The sequence below is a fragment of the Asterias rubens genome, chromosome 7 (assembly GCF_902459465.1).
Source record: "Asterias rubens chromosome 7, eAstRub1.3, whole genome shotgun sequence".
NCBI classification, from domain to species: Eukaryota; Metazoa; Echinodermata; class Asteroidea; order Forcipulatida; family Asteriidae; genus Asterias; species Asterias rubens.
Window position 1 is genome coordinate 4753478 of NC_047068.1, and position 22795 is coordinate 4776272.

Sequence of the window (22795 nt, forward strand, 5' to 3'; positions counted from 1 at the left end):
TTCAAGAAGATGCCTGCCAAGCGTCCAGCTAGCAGTGACCAACTCAACCCATGTGAAGAGTACGTGGATGAGTTCAGTGGAGATTTGGATAATTGGCGGGAAGGCGGTATGTATGATTTGTGTACAATGGGCCACGTGCCAATGCATTGTTTATTCACTATTAGAAAATCGTACAGGGGTGCTCGATTTATTGTTAGCATTAATAAAAAGAGACCTAACTTGTCAAGTCATAACGGTAGGCCTAATAATGACAAAAATCAATGAAAGACGTACTAAAACTAAGTCCCTGTGAGTGTGACCTGATTAATTTCTATCTTTATAGGTTCGTAAAAAGTTCAACCATGGTAAATTCTAACTCGGTTGAAGTTTTGTGCCGTGTTTACGAACACTTGTAAGGCACCCAGTCACATTCTTTATTCCCTATACGTAAAGTTAGTTTTACCTTTCATAACAGTTGTTTAGGAATAAGTAGGTATTTATTATTACAATTTTCAGATGTATGCATCTCACCTGCACCCAGCTTCAGGCGAGCTAAGCCTCGACCACGTCATGGCCAAGCTCGAGTACCAGAATGGGTTTTGCATGAGCTTGAACGACCCACCTGTCCTAACCAAAGTCAACGAGCCAATGACATCGTTACAAGGCATGAAGAGAGACGCAGTGTTGCGAGGCACATGCTCTCCTCGTCGATACCATCTCCTCCACCCCCAATGAGTCACACTCGGGATGAGTTTGATTACTCCAGTGATTTCACCGAAGAAGATGACGAGGATACACTGTTGGTGGGGAGTACATGTCGACGAGTCCTGACTAAGATAAGCTCCGATTGTGATGAGATGCTACCATCACCAGATGCTGATGATGAAGATGACGATTACGAGATAAAACAACTAATGAAGAGGAGAGGCAAACGGTTTACCAAAGGAACCACTACTACGCAATCAACAGATCTGGGGAGGCAGAGTCGTGGGGACGGAGCACGAACTGCAGCAAAGAAACCTAAAGCTGCAGGAAGTATGGTCCAGGATCAGATTGCCGACGGTAGAAATGTCATCCCACACCAGCGATTACTGGACCCATGGAAATTACCTCCGATCGCCAACCTGACGAAAAAGGGCCCGGTAAATCTTATCCACACTACCGCTACAAACTCCAGTATGACTGTTCATGATACAGGCCTACTTATCATAAGTGCCTCGGAGGAAATGTTACTAAAATCTATTCAAGCAAAGACCAGACGTCGCAAGAAGCTTGAAAGGAGGCACAACAAAAAGCGGAAAACAGAGAACAAGTAGATACATCGTACTTTATGTACACTCATTCCTTATCAGCAGATAATTGCATGTGTGCGCTTCATTATTGGAATATGAAAAAGGAACAACATGTAACTGCTTGAACGATTGTAATATTGTACGAGGAAGCCCTTGCGTGAAACTATTATATTGACTTCAATCAAAAATCAATAGGAAAAAATATTAACAGTAAAAATACTAGTGCTCATTGGCGCCTTGTAATCAAAACAAAATCACGTTCAAAAAAACCTAGTGCTCATTGGCGCCTTGTAATCAATACAAAATCACGGTAGAACAAACTAGTGCTCATTGGCGCCTTGTAATCAAAACAAAATCACGGTAAAAAAACCTAGTGCTCATTGGCGCCTTGTAATCAAAACAAAATCACGTAAAACATTACTAGTGCTCATTGGCGCCTTGTAATCAAACAAAATCACGGTAAAAAAAAAACTATTGCTCATTGGCGCCTTGTAATCAAAACAAAATCACGGTTAAAAAATACTAGTGCTCATCATTGGCGCCTTGTAATAAAAACAAAATCACGGTAAAAAATACAAGTGGTCATTGGCGCCTTGTAATCAAAACAAAATCACGGTAAAAAAAACTAGTGCTCATTGGCGCCTTGTAATCAAAACAAAATCACGGTAAAAAAAATACTATTGCTCATTGGCGCCTTGTAATAAAAACAAAATCACGTTAAAAAAATACTAGTGCTCATCATTGGCGCCTTGTAATAAAAACAAAATCACGGTAAAAAATACAAGTTGTCATTGGCGCCTTGTAATCAAAACAAAATCACGGTAAAAAAAACTAGTGCTCATTGGCGCCCTTTCCTAAGCATCTTCGTGAAAATACTAACCTTGACTGATCGACGGTAAGAATCAAGGAACACAACAGTAACAGATTAGCCTTTCTTCAAGGCCTTCGTGGTCTAATAGACAGATGTATAGTAGATGACGAAGTCAGGGTATAGGCCCTAGGCCTTTTCCAACTCGTATCAGAATTTCAAATGGTTTTCTTGATTTTTGCTGCCCCCAACGGGTCGCGGAATTCCACGTCATCTGCACTTTTCTTGTTTGCATGGAATACTTGTGTGCAATGCAACAACGAAAAACGTCTCTTGGCTTCACCACTTAGCACATTTTTGGTCTTCCGTTCTGGCTTCGTGTCAAAGCTTGGTCTAAGCCACGATCAAGGCCCAGACGAAAGCCAAACAAATATCGGCTTAATTCGCCGATACTGTAATGATCCTTGTCAAATATGTACCTCGTGCTGGGAGTTTTCAGAAAAGGTTTAAAATGCATGACAAGGTGATTTTAAAGAAGAACTCACACGATAACATTGTCTTTGATTGGTTTCTTCTTTATTATACATTAAATTTTAATCAATAAGAATCGACACATTCCCATGGAAATCATACAGGTTGGAAAAATACTGCTCTAAAAAACAGTTCTGTAGGCCTCCATAAAGGATTGAATAGCCATGGTATCGGCCTGGTTTTTTGTAAAGTATTAATGGTAACAGTTCGATTGTTAAACAAGATCTTGCATTAAACACAAATAAAAACGACTGTGAATTGAGAATAGCTAGGCCCTATTGAATCACATTTTATGAAAAATAGGCTGACCTAATATTGAAAGATAAACAACATCAGGGCACACATAGGATCAATCCCAGCCTGAAACCAAATACTGCTGAAGTCGGTATTCAGGTTGCATTTAACAAGAAGTACTTGTAGGCGAACATACATTTTGGCAAACTTGGGCTCTTAGATTAAAAATAACTTGTACAGGTTTTTTTTTAACTACTTTTTTTGGTAAAAACATTTGATACAATCCTTGTCATTTTTACTTAATTATGTGCACTGCTGAAACCCATGTCAGTGTGGTTATCTTGCGTTAAAATTTGTCAGCACTGCAATGCAGTGAGTACACATATGTATATAAAGGTAAATAATTGAGAATCTGTTTGTCAAAACAAAACCCAATCACATTACTTGAAAATGGTATTAGAAAAACTATTACTATTCTAGGTATCAATAATATATAATTTTTCAAACCTTTGGAAACAGTAAAAATGTATTTGTTTCTCTCATGGTCATAATTTCCTAGTATTTATTCCTTTTCTTAACGTGATTGGGTGCACTTTTTCAAAATAAATGTTGATGTGGTATATATTTGATTTCCTTTGCATGCAGAGGGTGGCAGTGTGGTTGTAAAGGGAATATATTTTTGTTTATATAATAAACATACTTCCTTTTGATGTCAGTCACATGGTGTTATAAAGGCTAGGGGTTGAGTTTAGCTATAATCCAACTGCAAGAAATCCTCCATCAATTGGTAGAACGGTCCCATTGACCATTGCACTGTGGTCACTCAACATGAACACTATCGCACTGACAACTTCATCAACCTCTGCATTATGAGAACAAATTAAAAATACTGCAATTTGAAATAGTAGTGAGTTTGTACACAATGAAACACAATGCACAGAAACAAGATACCACAGGTTGCAATGCACAACCTCAATTTATGTAAAAAGGAAATTTACAGGAAAGGTTGAATAACCTGGAATTTGGGATTTACTCAATTTATTCCTTCTATCATTTTGTTGGCCTACCTCACTTGCCACATCGGGCTCAAAATTAATAAACATAAATAAAAATTGTTTTAAGTTGTTATCTTTTATTCTTCTTTCTCTTCCTGCACCCTTTTTGGGTTTACCTATATTTTGTCAACCGGGTGTATTGCTGCCTCATATACACATACTGAAACAGCTTTGCAAAAAACAAGTTTTATTCTATACTAAGCAGGATTTGAAACTTTGCATGGTGGAAATACGATATGGAAAGGTTTGCGGTAACACCATGTAATGACTATCTATAATGAGTTGGGGTGGTTCTGAAAAGAACCGTTGGTTTCAAGTTGTATACTAGTTTTGGAAAAGCTTTTATTTTAACCTCATACATGGTATGTAGGGATGGATAGAATGAGTTGTACTTTACCTGCAAATCTGCCCAATGGGATACGTGCCTTCATTGGGTCTGCTCTTTTGGGATCGGACCAACCAACTTTACCCATGTCAGTCAGAACTACTGTTGGGTTCACAGAATTCACTCGGATCTGGAATCAGTACAAAGGAACTTTAAAGATATTGCATCATTACACCAAGTTTATTGATGTTTACTAGTGTTTATAAACACTAGCAACAATAGGTCTGTAATAAGCTGAACAAATTGTCAATCAAAATGAAATGCATTTACACTTCTATTTGGTTTAATTTGGCATTTATTAGACCTACCTTGTGAGGTCCAAGCTCCATCACCATGGTCTTTGTTAGTGAATCTACTGCTGCTTTAGTTGCACCTACAAGAAATAAAATTAAACTTTGATTTGTTTTCAGGCATCAAATATCGATAATGGCAAAATAATGGCAAAATAACGTATAACAAATTTACAATGGAGGAAAGTATACAAGTATTGAAAATAGGTGATTCTGCAAAAGGGCTTTTAAAGAAGCAAAGATTGTGATACACAAAGCGGTTATACATGTAAATATGCATTTCCATCTTAACAATCTCCATCAGAAAAATTAAACTGTTTTTGTCCAAATACGATATACACATTTATTTGTTTATTAATCTGTTATATGGATGGAAACTGAACTTTGCATGTAGGTTTTGACTCAAATTCATGTATAGCCAAGATAACATCAGGATTATCCAATTGAAAAAGTTAAGACTTGAGCAACAAAGCATTTCATGAAGATTTACTCACTGTACACTGTATGGCCTGTAAAACCTAATAGTGATAGGGATACTCACTGTACACTGTATGGCCTGTAAAACCCAATAGTGATAGGGATTCTCACTGTACACTGTATGGCCTGTAAGACCCAATAGTGATAGGGATACTCACTGTACACTGTATGGCCTGTAAAACCCAATAGTGATAGGGATACTCACTGTACACTGTATGGCCTGTAAAACCCAATAGTGATAGGGTTACTCACTGTACACTGTATGGCCTGTAAAACCCAATAGTGATAGGGATTCTCACTGTACACTGTATGGCCTGTAAAACCCAATAGTGATAGGGATACTCACTGTACACTGTATGGCCTGTAAAACCTAATAAGGAAAGGGATACTCACTGTACACTGTATGGCCTGTAAAACCCAATAGTGATAGGGATACTCACTGTACACTGTATGGCCTGTAAGACCCAATAGTGATAGGGTTACTCACTGTACACTGTATGGCCTGTAAGACCCAATAGTGATAGGGATACTCACTGTACACTGTATGGCCTGTAAGACCCAAGAGTGATAGGGATACTCACTGTACACTGTATGGCCTGTAAGACCCAATAGTGATAGGGTTACTCACTGTACACTGTATGGCCTGTAAAACCCAATAGTGATAGGGATACTCACTGTACACTGTATGGCCTGTAAAACCCAATAGTGATAGGGATACTCACTGTACACTGTATGGCCTGTAAAACCTAATAAAGAAAGGGATACTCACTGTACACTGTATGGCCTGTAAAACCCAATAGTGATAGGGATACTCACTGTACACTGTATGGCCTGTAAGACCCAATAGTGATAGGGTTACTCACTGTACACTGTATGGCCTGTAAGACCCAATAGTGATAGGGATACTCACTTTACACTGTATGGCCTGTAAGACCCAATAAGGAAAAGGATACTCACTGTACACTGTATGGCCTGTAAGACCCAATAAGGAAAGGGATACTCACTGTACACTGTATGGCCTGTAAGACCCAATAGCGATGCTTGGCTTGAGACATTAACTATAGAACCCCCACACCCTCTAGCAATCATTGTGCGGGCTGCAATCTGTACACAGTCAACAAAATACACATTTTATTTTTCTAGTCCGTATTGAAACCACTTGCAGCATCAAATGTACCTGGGGTAAACAAAGGCAGTCTATTGGTAAAATTAAACTCACCAGACTTTTATCATGTGATCTATGTTTAATCCAAACCACAGAGGGCAAGAAAGGGCAATGACAATCAGTTCAAAATACCTCGCATCTCATCTTTCTTCTACGAGCAATCTTTTTTCCCAAGAACACTGAAATTATGGAACAATCTTCAACAATCCCTCATAGATTCCAAATCTCACCAAATCTTCAAAATCCATTACATTCACAATTTAAACAACAACAAAACGATTTAGACAACGCTCTCCTGACCTCCTTGTCAAGTTCCCCAGCGGATGTTTCAGGAGGATAACTACCAAGTACCAAGTGTGTTATTAAATCAAGACCAAAAACAAATTGTTACAATTTTGGTATCATCAACATTAGTTTTCTGATATATTTTTACATAGGAAATGGAATAGTAATTTCTGCCTTCAAATTAACTATAAAAGTTGCAATGCTTTTCTATAGTCTCTTGCTTGATCAAACACAGTGTCTTAGCAGTAGTCTTACATATTAAGTTAAATTAATCCAACATTCCAACATATTTTAAAGAATTTAGTAATGCCTTTTTCCCTTTTCAAGCTCGTTTAAAATCTGTTAATATATTACTATATTATAAATATTATAGGTTTTCTCGGTCAATTTCGGCAAATGAGCAGCCAATTTGACCTCCAAGCTATTCTATTTCGAGCGCAATTGAATGCTTCTGAAAAGGGTCATTCGATTTCGTTTATGATTAGTCAAATGTAATGTTGCGTCATTCGATTTAACAGAATAATCATTCAATTTAACAATTCATCAAAGCAGCATTCAAGTTCGCAGACGCTTCTTGAGGCATGTGTGTCACGAAAATGAATGACGATACACTCAATTGACCAGAGTGCCTAAGGAATTTGTCTCGACTCAAAACAAAATTGAATGGCCGAATTGTGAATTTGAAATGCAGTAACAACCAGAGAGGCAAAACAGCTTTAGTTCGAACGCATGAAAATGAAATTGGCTGCTCATTTTCTGAAATTGACCGAGAAAACCTATATTACTGGTGACTACAGCATGGAGGTAGAAATAAATACCTCCATGGTTACAGTGTCATCCTGTAAACTTGGTAAAGGCTGAATGATGTTAAATTTACCTGAGATACTTGTATGACTGCTCTAACATTTATGTCCATCATGCTGGGGGAAAACAACATGGATGTTAATACAAATACTAAACAGATCCATTTTTATAAACATCTCATCAGGGGCTAGCACTAACCCTTTCCATTTTATGACCATCCCAAGAAAAAGCTTGTCTGTACAACTCATTCTCATTGACAGCTGAAGTCAGTGTATTCAATGTACAACCCATTCTGATTGACAGCTGAAGTCAGTGTATTCAATGTACAACCCATTCTGATTGACAGCTGAAGTCAGTGTATTCAATGTACAACCCATTCTGATTGGCAGCTGAAGTCAGTGTATTCAATGTACAACCCATTCTGATTGACAGCTTAAGTCAGTGTATTCAATGTACTGTACAACCCATTCTCATTGACAGCTGAAGTCAGTGTATTCAATGTACAACTCATTCTTATTGGCAGCTGAAGTCAGTGTATTCAATGTACAACCCATTCTGATTGACAGCTGAAGTCAGTGTATTCAATGTACAACTCATTCTGATTGACAGCTGAAGTCAGTGTATTCAATGTACAACCCATTCTGATTGACAGCTGAAGTCAGTGTATTCAAAATTCAATTTGAACAGGCCTGTGTGTAGATCTTTTGACATCCCTAAAAACACAGGTTAATTTACTGCATCACTTAATGTTAGCAATTCAGATATATCACACTACCAAGTGTTTCTGCCTGCAAACAAGCTTTGTTAAGACAGTGGACACTATTGGTAATTATTAAAAATAATTATTGGCATAAAACCTTTCTTGGTAACGAGTAATGGGGAGAGGTTGATGGTATAAAACATTGTGAGAAACGGCTCCCTCTGAAATAACGTACTTATTGAGAAAAAGTAATTTTCCTCGATTTTGATTTAGAGACCTCAGATTTAGAATTTGAGGTCTCGAAATCAAGCTTCTAAAAGCACACAACTTCGTGTGACAAGGGTGTTTTTTCTTTCATGATTTTCTCGAAACTTTGACGACTGATTGAGCTCAAATTTTCACAAGTTTGTCATTTTATGTATATGTTGAGATACACCCAGCGAGAAGACTGGTCTTTGACAATAACCAATAGTGTCAAGCGTCTTTAAAGGTCACTGTTTGTAAACAGAGTTATACTTACTCGGTAAATGATTTTGCAGTGACCTCAAGAAACGGTGACAATGAAGCAATGGCTGCATTATTGACCAAAAGGTCAATTGGTCCAATAGCCTCCACTAATGACTGGGTCTTCTCCTGATCGCCAAGATCCACGCAAATAGTATTTATTGATGGAACCTAAGAACATGTTAATGTTCAAAGAACAATTTTTAATTTTTGTATATATTAATGGGCCTTTTATTTTTTTTAATTAAGTTTTCTACAATAGCATAGTGTTGCTAATTGAGTTTCACCTAACAGAACAAGTGTACAGTAAATAACAGAGCGAAAAAATGTTATGTAAATCTACATAACTTCATATTCATAAACGCTTGCATGACAGTTTTCTGATCAAAGTTTTTGATTCAGGACCTCTACCAGCCAAGGCTCAAGTTTCAAGAAAATCTTCACTAAAGGCCACAAGTCTTGTTGCTCAAAATTTACACTGGTTCGAAAGACTGCACTTGATTAACTGTAAAGAAGGTTTTGACTTGAGAAATGTAAGTCACTCTTAAATACTGGTTGTCAATAGGCTGCTAGAAATGTAAGTCACTCTTAAATATGTCTGGTTGTCAATAGGCTGCTGGTCCTAAATTGCTGAATCCTACACACCTGCCTTGATATTTAAATGGGAATCTTATTGATGTACGACAATGTGATAATGATTATGGGCCACATCAACATTATATTTTTGCATAAACTGTCCATTAAATTGAACCATGAATTCTCTGGTTTCTATTCAAGTCATCAGGTTGGGTTTCCGTTAAATTTAACCAATATGAATACATTAGTTTACACACCTCTTGTTTAAGGCTATCCAGGTCAGCTTGGGTTCTGCTGAGTGCAAAGACTTCCGCCCCACATTTGGCAAGCATTTTGGCTGTACCTCTTCCAATACCTACATTCAATAACCATAAATGTATTAAAACAACAACATTCAGTTCCTAACATGCTGGTGCCTGAAACTATAAATAATTTAAAAAATCCATAAAGTAAATAAAAAAATACAACCAATTGTACTAGTTTTGTAATTTCACCCACACATCCCTCAACAAATGTTTTTTGTTTTAAATGTGCCTGGTATACTTGCTACTGTTTGTATTTTTATTTATTTCATTTCTCAGGAACAAAAAGTACGATATGCACATAAACTAGGTAAAAAACATTGAAAAATACAACAAAGAACAATTTAACTACACTAGGTTAAAAACATTGAAAATTACAGCAAACACAAAGAGCAATTAAAAAACAGTAAAGAAAAAGAAACAGTTGGAGCCCGGAGGATTGCCTAAAAGAAACACAGAGACTCTCTTCTCCACCTGATCCTAAAAGAACAACAATAAAGTTTGTACCGGAATCTTTGGAGGGAGCCAAAATGTACATTTTAAAGTCACCTGGAAGTGGTCTTTGTCAAAATAAAGGGTTTGTCACTAAAATATGTGTTTTGACGAGTGGAATATGAATAAACAATTAACTAAGGTTTTGCAAAATTTGTTTCTATACACTTGTTATTTACATGTTCATGACGTCAATCAAGACGCGATGAATCGCATGCAGTGCCAACACAAGATAGTGACGCTTGGCGCAAGCTAAAAACATGCCCTCAAAGTTGAAACAATACCTGACTTTTTTCATGCTAGGCAAATGCTTCTTTAGGTTCGTTACGTCTTTCGTCTTTCAGGTACCTTCTTGGATTCCCCACTAGCTGGACAAATTGTTGGTATGGCGTCATGTTGTAGAAAAGAACTTTTCTCTTCATGTCAAAATGTGTTGTGTATTCCGGATTCTCGATGCACGACAGCTCGAAGTTTGTGCCCAGTGCTGGAAAAGACGTCGGACCGGACCACTTTGCAAACTGACCCCATCTTTAAATGTTTTGCAGCAATACACCTGGTCGACATTGCCGAAAAAATGCAAGAATTTTTTTTTTTCGAAACGTACAAACTCACGACTAGGACTTGAATGTACTTGCACGTACGTGTGTTCTATGTTCGATCGAGGCAAAGTCTGCCTCTATTGACGTCACAAAAGGGGTAGGCGGAGACATCCCCCGCCCACACAACTTTTTTTTTTTTTTTAAACATATAAATTGTTAAAAACAATTACTCCAAAATTTCTGATGTTTGAAGAAAAAAAATCTATTTCCAGGTGACTTTAAGTCACACTCACTGCTAAAATGTTATCAAGAATAATGAAATGAACAAAATTCTTCCCATATATAGCGCACATTACCATGGTAGAGGGGGGGGGCTCTTTTGTTATTGACTAATGCTGGCTTGGTGGTCGGGGCACCATCACGAAAAACAGCAAGCTGGCATATCAATGGATGTCATCATCAGCCAATCACCGTGCAGGAAAACCATGAGGTTTAATGGTTGATTTTTTCGTAACGGGAGTTTTGGACTGACGGTGGAAATCGCTGTATCTTGACTGGAAAAATCGTGAATATTTACGTAAATGTTTGCATTTGGTCACAAATCGCAAATGTTTATGCGAGTATTGATGTGAATATTTGCGATTTAGGGCAAAATCCATGAATATTGACATCAATATTAACATAAATATATGTTCAATGTCCCTTCAGGGCCACCATAGTTACTTCTAGAAACTATAATAAGGGCAGGACCCCCCCCCCCCCCCCCCCCCCCCCCCAACCCCGTGATACCGGGAGCCTTATTTATATAGTTTCTAGAAGTAGTACTGAGTGTCAAGCTTCGTTAGTAATAATTATATGCTGCAGCTGCTGCATACCTCACCTTTACCAGCTCCTGTAACAAGTGCTCTTTTTCCATCGAATCGGAAATCCATGATGATGTGGATGAATTTCGGTTAAAAGTTTAACTTAAATGTCACGTGTGTACATGCAAAAAAACAATAGTTACTGGTCTGACGTTTCGATCCCCAAAATAGTATTCTTAAAAAGGGTATGACCATGGCTCAATGTCCGACATACACAAGACAAGTACTGGCAGTCCCGGTGAATTTTATAGAAACCTCGACTGAATGCCACCAAACTACCAGAGAAACATTGCGTTGGCATATCATAAAATTAAAAGTCATGGTCCTTGCTCTGAACAGGTCACTGCAGGTTAGCCTCTCTCTCCATCCATTGGTCCATACCGTGAACAAGGTCAGACTCAGACAGTCATCAGGAGGTTGACCCCTTCCTCCATGCCATTGCCAAACCAATCAAACAAAACGCCCCTCTGCGATATTAATTGTGTACCCTTCTCTCTGCCGTCGTAGGGGAGGAGGGTTACGTTTATCGCATAGAGGTGCAACTACCTACCTACCTGCTGTGCTCTGTGCAGTGTTTCCGATTTCGAAAAAAACTGAGAGAACGTGGATCGTTGTATACCGCCCTCATCAGTTGACAATAATTAATTATGGCCGGTCGAGTTGTCTACAAATTTCTCGCGTAGGAGGATTGCATTTCTTTGAGAAACGAGCAGTGTCTAGAGCTGTGGCTAAATAATAACTGTAAGTTCATGGGTAAGTATGGAAAAGTTTCCGTAAGTATATCAAAGGATTGAGTCAATTCACTTGGTATCACATGGTATGTGTGGTATCACATGAACTGTATGGATTTTAATGCTGGCTTTTTATCCACAATTTGTCCCTTTGACATGACATGTTTGATTACTTACGTCTCATCATTCGTTTTGGCATTTTGGTAAGCATGGTAATGGTATGGTAAGTAAGTGCTGCTGGTTGATTGTTTGGTGTTTTGATTGTTTGTAATACTTACTCTTTATCTATTGTGTGTTTAACTTTGAGTTGATTGTTTGTTGTTTTGATGGATTTGATTGTAATACTTGCTCTTTACCAATATTTTTTTTTAACTGTTTAACATTTTTAGCTCTTTATTAAGGAATTTTTTTTACTGTATCCTCCCCTTACCAGTTTTCACGCTATTATGCCTTTTTCTTTGAATTTAAAAAAAAAAAAAAATGATGCCTTATATCAACCGATGCCCTAATTACTTCCTTTTCTTTATATGAAGTATGCAAACAATTAAAACTTGATGGACATTGAAATGTTCACACTACACACCGATCTTCGATGACTTCAACTGGCCCCATTTGTTTTGAGTTTTTCCTGTTTTCACGGCAAACAAGAAAGCATGGTTTCCCGGTGAAGCCATACATGAAAGAAACATCTACAGTGACTACAAGTGTTCTTTGAGACTCTGTGTATGACTCTGTAGCCAGCAGTTGTCTTCGTTTCATTCAAAATATCTTTTAATGAAATTTTATAATTACCATGGTAATTTGCAAAAAATAACAAAAATAAATAATTTAATAAAAAGTGTGAATAATCATTGGCTTTCAAATCTGTATAAATAAACAGTGATAATTGAATCAACAAGCTGATCGTTTGAATTTTAATATTAATAATAATTTTGATCGGACGGTTAAAAAAAAAAATCTCCAAAAATATATGTGAAAATGATATAAGGCACATTTTTTTCTCCAGAACGCTCAGCAAAATATTCAGTCACATGATTTGATCATCATGAATTGTGAATTGAAATAGTGTTTGATGAAAATTTTTCAGTGGGCAAATATTTTTTTATGGCCTCAACATTATGACATATTTTTGTACCTTGTAGAAATGCCTAAAATACCAAACTTTTTGCACTTACAAGTGCAAATATCCAGTGGAGCCTTACGTGTTTCTAAGTTTTGGTCAGGGGAGAGGAGACTCTTTGCTTGGCAAATAAAACCACACAATTTGTATCTAGGGACTGTTTACATCGCGCACAGAGAGGTAAAAGATTTGCCACGATTTTAGGGACACCTCGAAAACAGGACCTCCTACGATACATGTTCTTGTCTTGTTTAGTTTAGTTCAATTCAACCATAATCATATCGGTTGTCATACTGTTCATTCCTGTGTAATGTTTTTATGAAATAAACCAATAAATATGTATCACAATCACATGGTCGATGGGAACGGACACACACAGTCTGACAACGGATAACTTTCCGTATGGCACCACCACTTTTTCATTCGAAAGAAATAATGTATCTAATTTACCTCAATGAGATAGGCCCCTCTGTCCCTTTTTGTAAAAATGAATGAAAAAGTGGTGGTGCCATACAAAAAGTTATCCAACAGTTTTACTTTTGCATATGAAAATGCAGGTTTTTTTTAATGATTTATTTCTAGAGTTAGAGGAGTAGCTAATTTTCCGCAACTAAACACCAATTTTTCCGCCCTAAATTAGCTCAAATTCCACCGATTGCGGTTTAATGACCTTAGTTAGAAGAAGGGTTACTTACTTTACTTACCGCTAGTTGTGATAACTATAATCCTCCTCTCGACGGGAGGAGGGTTACGCTATCACAACTTAGGACCTACGATAAGGTTCGTTCCGCTATCGTCTTCTCGGAGACGATAGCGGAACGAACCTCATAGTTCTACTAGGGGTACATACTGCTAGACCCAGTAACTGGGGCGCTCTGGCTACCTCCTTTTTTTGAAATTTTGTCATTATCGCGGTCGTACTAGTAGAAGTACAGTGGTAGGGGGTTGGTACGATCGTTAATGACAACATTTTGAAAAAAGAAGTAGCCTACAGCTTCCCAGAGTGGGTCTAACTCATCGCATAGTTGTTAATGTTTAAAAGGCAAGTACCGCTACACTGTACAGCATCCAGAGATTCGAGAAACAACTAAATAAAAAATAACGTAACAGTTAAAAACAATTGTCCAAATTTTGCCCTGTTTTGAGATGTACGCCTTGTTGCTGCTGGCCGGGCATATTCGTTGTTTTGCTCTCTTGCACTACTGTCACTATAAAAATAGCAGTTGGGCACAAAACCCTTCTCCAACACTAAACATAGAGATTGCTTGGTCAAAAGCATCTGACTTGTGACCTTTTTTTTCAGCTAAAATTTTTGTGCTCAACTTTTATACGCCTATTTTGGTTAACACTTTCTTGAATCACTGGACACAGTGGTGACACGCTATTTCAGTCACCAAATGTATCTAAAGTAAAACTATTTGAATTTATCAGCAGCCATAACAGCATCTTTTATCCCTTCATATAACTGATCTTTTCTTCTTGCAGGTCAATACATCTTCAAGAAAAGTTTCTAGGAATGGTTGGAAGAATGAAGGACCCAGACTCAATAATCCAAATTGGTGCATCAATACCAGTCAGACCGTTTCTGTCTAGAACCCTGACCTTCTTCTTTGAAATGGCTTTTCGCTGTCGTTTCAAGCTTCCTTCTATCGTTGCTTTTGTCCTGTTCGCCTTTGACATTCAGCTTCAGTTACAAATCAATGTCAACCACTGATGTCTTCTTTGAAGAACACTTGTGTGGATTAAACAAAATACAGCTAACAACAAAAGAGTGGAGTTACATACTTTTTACTTGATTTAGTTTCAACATTGAAAGTAAGAATGACGCGTAGTGTTAAGGATTTGCGTGAGTTGATTTGTGTCTCTCGCTTAACAATGAGAGATAGTGATGATGAAGGTTCTGATGATGACCTTTCAAGACCCATCAGTTCTCTTAGCATCTTTGGGGAGCCCTCTACAACCAAAGGTTCATCCAATGTAACGGAGGCTTTAAATGGGCTTTCCATAGCATCCAGGCCCTCATATGTGTCAAAGTCAGTCAGACCCAAGTCACAACAGAGTAATGGAGCACAGCGGAAGAAACCAACTTCAAGCAGCAGCTTGAACAGCAATAACAGTAGTAGTCAGGTTCAAAGTTTCAAGACACCGCTCCCTCCACTTGCGTCCAGCAGACCATCCTCTGGAAGTAGTGTTGATAGTGACTGCCCTGGTAGTGGTCAGGTCAAAAGTTCTGATAGTGGTAACTTTGATGAAATGTTTCAGTATATTGACAGTGACGTTGTTGTTGAGTGGTTAGGACGTGCCAATTCAATGGTCTCTGCTCTAGGTTCTTGGTATAATACAGGTAACAACTTTGTCACCTTTGCAAACTTTTGGCTTACAGAGTTTCCAGAAGCCCAGAGATTGGATCTTATTCATATGGAAGTTGGCATTCTACAAGATGAACTAAGTATTGTGTTTGACAAAGGGTTAAAACAACAGAAAGTGAGTCTAACGGATTTAGACAGATTGATTAGGGCTATCCTACGTGAATACCCAGGTAGAATCTGCAGTGCCAGGGGGACTCATGTATTTCTCAAAATTTTGGAAACATTGTCCTCTGAACGTACGGAACAGTACAAGAGGTTATTAACAGATGTCAAAATATCAACTCGCAACCGAGACTATGCACAGTGGATGCTTGCTATTCGAGCCTTCCTTTTGCTCAGTGTGTGGAGTAATATTGTAAATTTCTACCGTCGCTTTAAGAGTGATGATCTTGAGAGTGAACCAGCTGAAGCAGGTGCTGAGGACCAATCATCCATAGATGGGGTGCAACTTCTTACATATCAAGCTGTGCAACATGGTTTTGTTAGTGTACTACATTACTTGTCAAGTCAAAATGAGAAGTTGGACCTTGCCGTTGTTGACCAACAAGACCGCTCCCTTGTGTTTGAAGCTGTCATGCATAACCAGCCAAGAGTGTTACACTATTTGTTGAAAAAGGTAAGAGGTGATTCAATTACATTTCCCCCAAGTTGGAAAACATTACCATTTTATATTATGAGCTTGAAAACCTGTATGTAGATTCAGGAAGATGTAGATTCTGTGTCCGAATTTATACTAACTACGACTAGACTTGCACGGCCTTGTGCAATGAAGTATAGAGTACGCCCTTAGCAACACCCGTAGTTGTAGCTGTTGCCGACAAATCTTGTACTGCCTTAATGCCTCCCTAGTAAATGCCTTGTTGTGGCTGGCCATCATTGATGTCAAACAACTGAAATGTGTGTACGCACTGTGCTAGACGGTCAGCCAATGATAGCCGTTCACATGGCCGTTTCATCAGCGATGGCAGCCAAGCTAATGCAAAGGGTTTATTGGGCACTTAACTTTTATGACTGGTTTGCCTTAGAATGTGAATGTGCTTTTGAGCGCTTTCTGAACCTCAGTGGGTATGATGGGCTCAATAAGGCCGTGTCCGAATCGGCTACGACCGTTGCCAGGGGTGTTGCTAAGGGCGTCCTATACTTCAATGCATGATGACGCGGCGATCCGGCCGTAGCCGTAGCCGCCAATTCGGATCCGGCCTAAGAACTGCTCATTATACACTATAGATGCAACCCAAGAGTGCAGGGGAAAGGTATAGATATCTGCATATAACGTCAGAAGCTCAAACAGCGCCCTAATTGAGGGGTATAGATCCCTGCATATAACGTCACAGAACGTCACAAGCTCAAACAGCGCCCAAATTGAGGGGTATAGATCCCTGCATATAACGTCACAGAACGTCACAGGCTCAAACAGCGCCCAAATTGAGGGGTATAGATCCCTGCATATAACGTCACAGAACGTCACAAGCTCAAACAGCGCCCAAATTGAGGGGTATAGATCCCTGCATATAACGTCACAGAACGTCACAAGCTCAAACAGCGCCCTAATTGAGGGGTATAGATCCCTGCATATAACGTCACAGATTGTCACAAGCTCAAACAGCGCCCTAATTGAGGGGTATAGATCCCTGCATATAACGTCACAGAACGTCACAAGCTCAAACAGCGCCCAAATTGAGGGGTATAGATCCCTGCATATAACGTCACAGAACGTCACAAGCTCAAACAGCGCCCTAATTGAGGGGTATAGATCCCTGCATATAACGTCACAGAACGTCACAAGCTCAAACAGCGCCCAAATTGAGGGGTATAGATCCCTGCATATAACGTCACAGAACGCCACAAGCTCAAACAGCGCCCTAATTGAGGGGTATAGATCCCTGCATACAATGTATAACGTCACAGAACGCCACAAGCTCAAACAGTGCCCGAATTGAGGGGTATAAATCCCTGCATATAACGTCACAGAACGCCACAAGCTCAAACAGCGCCCAAATTGAGGGGTATAGATCCCTGCATATAACGTCACAGAACGTCACAAGCTCAAACAGCGCCCAGATTGGGGGGTATAGATCCCTGCATGTAACGTCACAGAACGCCACAAGCTCAAACAGCGCCCTTATTGAGGGGTATAGATCCCTGCATATAACGTCACAGAACGTCACAAGCTCAAACAGCGCCCAAATTGGGGGGTATAGATCCCTGCATATAACGTCACAGAACGTCACAAGCTCAAACAGCGTCCAAATTGAGGGGTATAGATCCCTGCATACAATGTATAACGTCACAGAACGTCACAAGCTCAAACAGCGTCCAAATTGAGGGGTATAGATCCCTGCATATAACGTCACAGAACGTCACAAGCTCTAATTGAGGTCATTGCCTTTAGAGTCAAGTCAACATGGCACAAAATATGTATTATTTTACCTCTCCACCAATGTCAGCCTGTGTAGGGGTCTATTAGTATCAAACAAACTCTATACAGAGAGAGGAAAGTGGTTCTGAAAAGTAGCACAAGGGTCAGGAACCTCTTTCTGCATTGAAACAAATATTTGTATCAGTGTACCAGTGGAACAAGGTGTAATCTCCGAAATAGCATATACGTGTAACATAAAAAGTAAGTTTTAGAATAACAAAAGGTTGTATCTTGTATATTTAAACCCAGATGTACACACTAAGTCAATGGAAGCTGAGATATGACACTGTTGCACAGAGAGTGTTCATTGGAGATACGACTTTGTTGTACAATGGAGCTACTATCATTTTTGTACTGGTCAGCGAAACTAGATATTCTGTATTTTACTGACTCCTTTGAACTGTTTTGATTTTGTACAAGGCTTGTCCAGGTCTGGATGTGAACCGTTCAAGTAGTTCTGGTAATACACCACTCCATTCAGCTGCCAATTGGGGTTTTACCGAAGTGGTCCAGATTCTTCTGGATAAGGGCCAAGCTCAGGTCAACTGTGCAAACCCTAATTGTGACAATGCTACACCATTGCATCTGGCTGTCATGCAAGGTAGGATTGTGGGTATTCTAAACTGCAAGGAACTAGAAGATTGGAATATTAAGTTAACATTCACATTCACATGATAGAAATATGGCAGTTTCAGCATCAGTGTTTATTAGTAAGGTGTAAAGAATTAGCATAAATCTTTGATTTTGGAACAATAAACATCACAGAATAATGGTATGTGTTGACCTGGTTTCATGGAAATGGTGAAAATATTATTATATTCTACTTTTAAAACATCTTCCTAACCATATCGAAACAGTTTCCAATGCTTTTTATGGACCAACTCGACCGATCCATGCAAGGCAATGTTTCCCTTTAAAGTGGTTGTAAAGGGCACTTTATAAACCATTGTTAAAAAGTTTTTTAGTTTTTCCCTTTTTTACCTTTAGTTGTTTCTTTAATTACCAAACTTAGGCGAACATTTCAGAGACGTTTTTAGCTGAATATCTAATATTTGAAGACCTTTTGTTTGTTTGTCTGATTTATCCTTCAGGACACACTTCAGTTTGTAGGCTTCTTCTAGATGCAGGAGCAGATGCCAAGGCAACAATGAATGGCATTACTCCAACTCAATTGGCTCAAGATATGGGACATACAGATATACTGTTACTGCTATCCAGGAAACAAATTGAAGATGAGGACATGGAATCTTGAATTGCTTCGACAAGTTAGATACATTTACAGTCATTTGACCATGGAGAAAGGAAATAGAAATTGGACAAGAGGATATCTTGCATTAAATTGTATAAAATTAGCTTTTGAACTGTGTCATTATCGTCCAGGTATTGCTCTATGAAGAGGAAATTATTCCAATCAGGATAATATTATATCCCAATCTGGGTATTGTGGTTGATATTTTTACATAAAGAGTTACTGATTGGGGACTATTGTTATTGGATTGAGGGTTCGAATCAGGATAATATTATATCCCAATCCGGGTATTGTGGTTGATATTACAAGTTATCACACAAGCGCCAGTGGAATATGGAAAAATATAGCACTTCCTAGTCCCATATCCAGGCAATCGGCCTCGTTGGATCTGTGTTGCAGCTGCGCTTTAATTTTTTGTATTCCACGAGCGCGCGTGTTATAACAAATTTATCTTCCAGTCTCACGTGCAACGCGCAAAGTTTAAAATTTCAGAACGTTATTTCGCGCCGAAAATCGTGCACTTGCACCAAGTTTAGATGGTAATTTGTGCACTGTCCATATATGGAGCGTGATGCATTGACACTCACAATACGCACTGCAATAAAAACTCTGGAAGTAGAATATAGGTTTTTATACCACCCCTCCAGTTCAAGCATCTGATCTGATTAGCGCGTATTGGAACACATAACATAAAGAGTTACTGATTGGCGAATTTTGTTCTTGGATTGAGGGTTCCAATCAGGATAAGGTTATATCACGTGGTGACAATACACTTTCAGCCTTTCAACACTCACAATGTCACTTTTTGTAACAAATATTACCTTTTTGTAGTTTGACAAAGCTTTCTTGCATTCACCCAGAAGTAAATTGTTTAATTCATAGATTAGTCTACTTGTATTCATGTTGATATTAACTTTCGATCAATGAGGCTTTTTCAAAATGGGAGCCAGTTTTTACTTGTGCAATTTTAGATTTATTTCTCAATGAAATCCTGCCATAGATGGGACACTATTTTTGGACACTATGTGTACAGTACATGTACAAGGGTCATATAACCTTGTTATTTTCTTCTTCCTGTTGTACTTATCTTAAAGGGAAGGTACGCATTTGGTAATTACTCAAAACAAATATTAACTTAAAAACTGACTTGGTATTAACGAGCATTGGAGAACTGTTGATAGTATAAAACAATGTGGAAAACGACTCCCTCTGAAGTAACGTATTTTTTAGAAAGAGGTAAGTTCTCACTAAAATAATAAAAGACTTCTACCTAGAAGTCTTTTATTCTGAAAGCACACTAATTCGTCTAACAAGGGTGTTTTTACTTTCATCATTTTCTTGCAACTTCAATGACCAACTGAGCCCAAATTTTCACAGGCTTGTTATTTTATGGTTATGTTGGAATACACCAAGGGATAAGACTGGTCTTTGACAATTACCAAACATGTACCTTCCCTTTAATTGAGGTTCAATTATTGCACATAGGAATCGGGCAACTTGGTTCCCTATTTTTCACCTTTGTTGACCTTGGTTTGCAGTGAATTCAGCCCTGATGGACTTGGTTGACTATATCTAAAACAGAAAATGTCATCCTATGGATCCTGTTTTTGCGCCGTCTGATGAGTTATACAACAAATTACATTTTTTTATTAACAAATTATTAGAATATTCAACCAAAGATTTTAATTTCACATGACTTGTAAAGATTGGCAAAGCAGGAGCTGTGTGCAAGGAATTGTGCAATGTCTTGAAACGAAACAATATCTCTTTTCTGCAGAAAATGTACATTTGTAACTCTTGTGTCATACCCATGCATTAATATGATGCTAAGACCTGCACTCTAACCCTAAGTAACCACTTATGTCTGGTTTATCTCAGCATAGTAAAGCCACACATGGCATTACGACAATAACAAAAACTTGGCAAGGACAAATTGTCATTTGTTACTTTTAATCATGTAGATCAAGTGTTAACATGTTAGATATATGAGCCAAACCTTTTAACTTGTTTGACATTTTAGGCTGAAAGGAACAATATCAAAGCTGTTTAGTTTAGTGTTATCTTGTGCACACAGCCAGCCTGATTGGTCTAGTCTCTCAGTTACAAATTGCCCTATAACAAATTTAAACTTAAAATGTACCTCTCCAACAAATCTTTGAAATTTACTTATGGGACAAAATATTGATCCATCTAATTATTTCCCTTAGTATTCCACTTGTTGAATTCCATAAATAATGTTGAATTTAAACACAATGAAAGGAAACACACCCTTACTTTAATATCTAGGTAAGCATAATGACTGTCTGCAAGTGCAGTACTCATTATTAATTTGGCTAATTCTAAGATCAAATGTCAGAATTCATAATGAAACTGTTGCAGATGTGCAGAAACTTCAAGTTTAACTTGAATGTGTATTTCACCTAGAATTCAAACATTTGAATGGTTTTTACATTGTGTAGATTGTAATGAAGTTGTAAATGAATTCATGCTTGCTGTCTAATTTAATTTTGACAGATATATTAACATATTTGCGATTGTTAATTATTGTTTTGCAAAGAAAATATTTAGTCCATAATTTGAAAGTTTGTTTGTGTATAGAAGATTGCTGATGTTCATTAAAGGGTCTATGTACTTTTTTGGGACAAAAAACACAATGTCCACAGATTTACATTAAACTTGCAGTTTGAAGATAATGATAGTGGAAAGCTACCCTGAAAATATTTCTTGCTGAGGTGCTGTAGTTTTTGAGAAATGAGTAAAACAATGTCTTGAAAATAATTTTCGTCTCACTGATCATGAGACGAAAATTATTTTAGCATGTAAAAACGTATTTTCATGACATTGTATTACTCATTTCTCAAAAACTACAGCACCTCAGAATCTAAAATTTTCAGGGAAGCTTTCTACTATCATTATCTTCAAACATTGTAAGTTTAATGTAAATCTGTGGACATAATGTTTTGTGTTACAAAAACTACCCAAATCCTTTAACATAAAGACAACATGAACAATTTACATGTTAAATTACTCTCTAAAGAAATGTTGTGTTTTGATCTGCAAAAATAAACTAGAAAAACTTACATGTAGTTTGGTACAAATTTTTCATACAATAAAATGTTAGAAGACTTTGGTTACAACCATAGTTTTAAAAAACCGAGGATGGCAGGGAAAATAGTCTAACCTCTATCTGATGAGAAAATGTAGCACTATATGAAGGTATATGACATACAGCTAAGCAACAAAAAAACAGATAGCCAAAAGTTGAATTTGTTGGAAACAAAGCAACCAATCATGGGCTGTATTTTCATTTTAAAAATTTTTGCAGAAATGTTAAATTTTTTCAAATTATCTGTTAAAACACGGTCGAAAGTTTGTTGATCACAGTTTGTTTATCAACTGTAGAAAGGTCGATAGATTAGAAATTCGAAGTAAATATATGAACACCGAAACAGTCACCGTTAAAGGCAGTGGACACTATTGGTAATTACTCAAAATAATTATTGGCATAAAACCTTACTTGGTAACAAGTAATGGGGAGAGGTTGATGGTATAAAACATTGTGAGAAACAGCTCCCTCTGAAGTGACCTAGTTTTGGAGAAAGAAGTAATTTTCAACGAATTTGATT

General features: G+C 37.9%; 3 protein-coding genes across 6 annotated transcripts; 2 read left to right on the forward strand and 1 right to left on the reverse strand.

Moving 5' to 3' along the window:
- The first annotated feature begins 9 nt into the window (after positions 1-9).
- LOC117292353 lies at positions 10-1295 on the forward strand. Its single transcript, XM_033774376.1, has 2 exons — positions 10-106; positions 496-1295. Exons 1-2 carry the CDS (start codon positions 10-12, stop codon positions 1293-1295), a joined length of 897 nt encoding a protein of 298 aa, XP_033630267.1.
- A 1344-nt stretch (positions 1296-2639) lies between these two features.
- LOC117292434 (L-xylulose reductase-like) lies at positions 2640-11830 on the reverse strand. Of its 3 annotated transcripts, XM_033774468.1 has the most exons (9): positions 11569-11591; positions 11299-11403; positions 9343-9440; positions 8526-8680; positions 7379-7421; positions 6056-6155; positions 4593-4657; positions 4297-4414; positions 2640-3706 (listed from the first exon to the last, which is right to left on the reverse strand). In XM_033774468.1, the coding sequence occupies exons 2-9, from the start codon at positions 11348-11350 to the stop codon at positions 3597-3599; spliced, it is 741 nt and encodes a 246-aa protein (XP_033630359.1). In that variant the 5' UTR covers positions 11351-11403; positions 11569-11591; the 3' UTR covers positions 2640-3596. The 3 variants fall into 3 exon arrangements, with proteins under 3 accessions (XP_033630359.1, XP_033630360.1, XP_033630357.1); XM_033774469.1 differs by lacking the exon at positions 11299-11403 and having other exon boundaries at positions 11569-11830; XM_033774466.1 differs by having other exon boundaries at positions 11299-11829.
- Positions 11831-11955: 125 nt separating this feature from the next.
- Positions 11956-20265, forward strand: LOC117292435. 2 transcript variants are annotated; one of them, XM_033774470.1, is made up of 4 exons: positions 11956-12034; positions 14618-16117; positions 18341-18521; positions 19012-20265. In XM_033774470.1, exons 2-4 carry the CDS (start codon positions 14954-14956, stop codon positions 19170-19172), a joined length of 1506 nt encoding a protein of 501 aa, XP_033630361.1. In that variant the 5' UTR covers positions 11956-12034; positions 14618-14953; the 3' UTR covers positions 19173-20265. The 2 variants fall into 2 exon arrangements, with proteins under 2 accessions (XP_033630361.1, XP_033630362.1); XM_033774471.1 differs by having other exon boundaries at positions 11959-12022.
- The last annotated feature ends 2530 nt before the right edge of the window (positions 20266-22795 follow it).

Bases quoted from the DNA above. Each gene is read 5' to 3' on its own strand.
- LOC117292353 (XM_033774376.1), top strand. From the start codon at position 10: ATGCCTGCCAAGCGTCCAGCTAGCAGTGACCAACTCAACCCATGTGAA. The intron at 107-495 runs GTATGTATGATT...TACAATTTTCAG, and splicing joins GGATAATTGGCGGGAAGGCG to ATGTATGCATCTCACCTGCA.
- LOC117292434 (XM_033774466.1), bottom strand. From the start codon at position 11,350: ATGGATTTCCGATTCGATGGAAAAAGAGCACTTGTTACAGGAGCTGGT. The intron at 9,441-11,298 runs GTGAGGTATGCA...TATTGAATGTAG, and splicing joins TGTTACAGGAGCTGGTAAAG to GTATTGGAAGAGGTACAGCC. The intron at 4,658-6,055 runs GTGAGTATCCCT...TATTTCTTGTAG, and splicing joins TACAGGCCATACAGTGTACA to GTGCAACTAAAGCAGCAGTA.
- LOC117292435 (XM_033774470.1), top strand. From the start codon at position 14,954: ATGACGCGTAGTGTTAAGGATTTGCGTGAGTTGATTTGTGTCTCTCGC. The intron at 16,118-18,340 runs GTAAGAGGTGAT...ATTTTGTACAAG, and splicing joins TACACTATTTGTTGAAAAAG to GCTTGTCCAGGTCTGGATGT. The intron at 18,522-19,011 runs GTAGGATTGTGG...TTTATCCTTCAG, and splicing joins GCATCTGGCTGTCATGCAAG to GACACACTTCAGTTTGTAGG.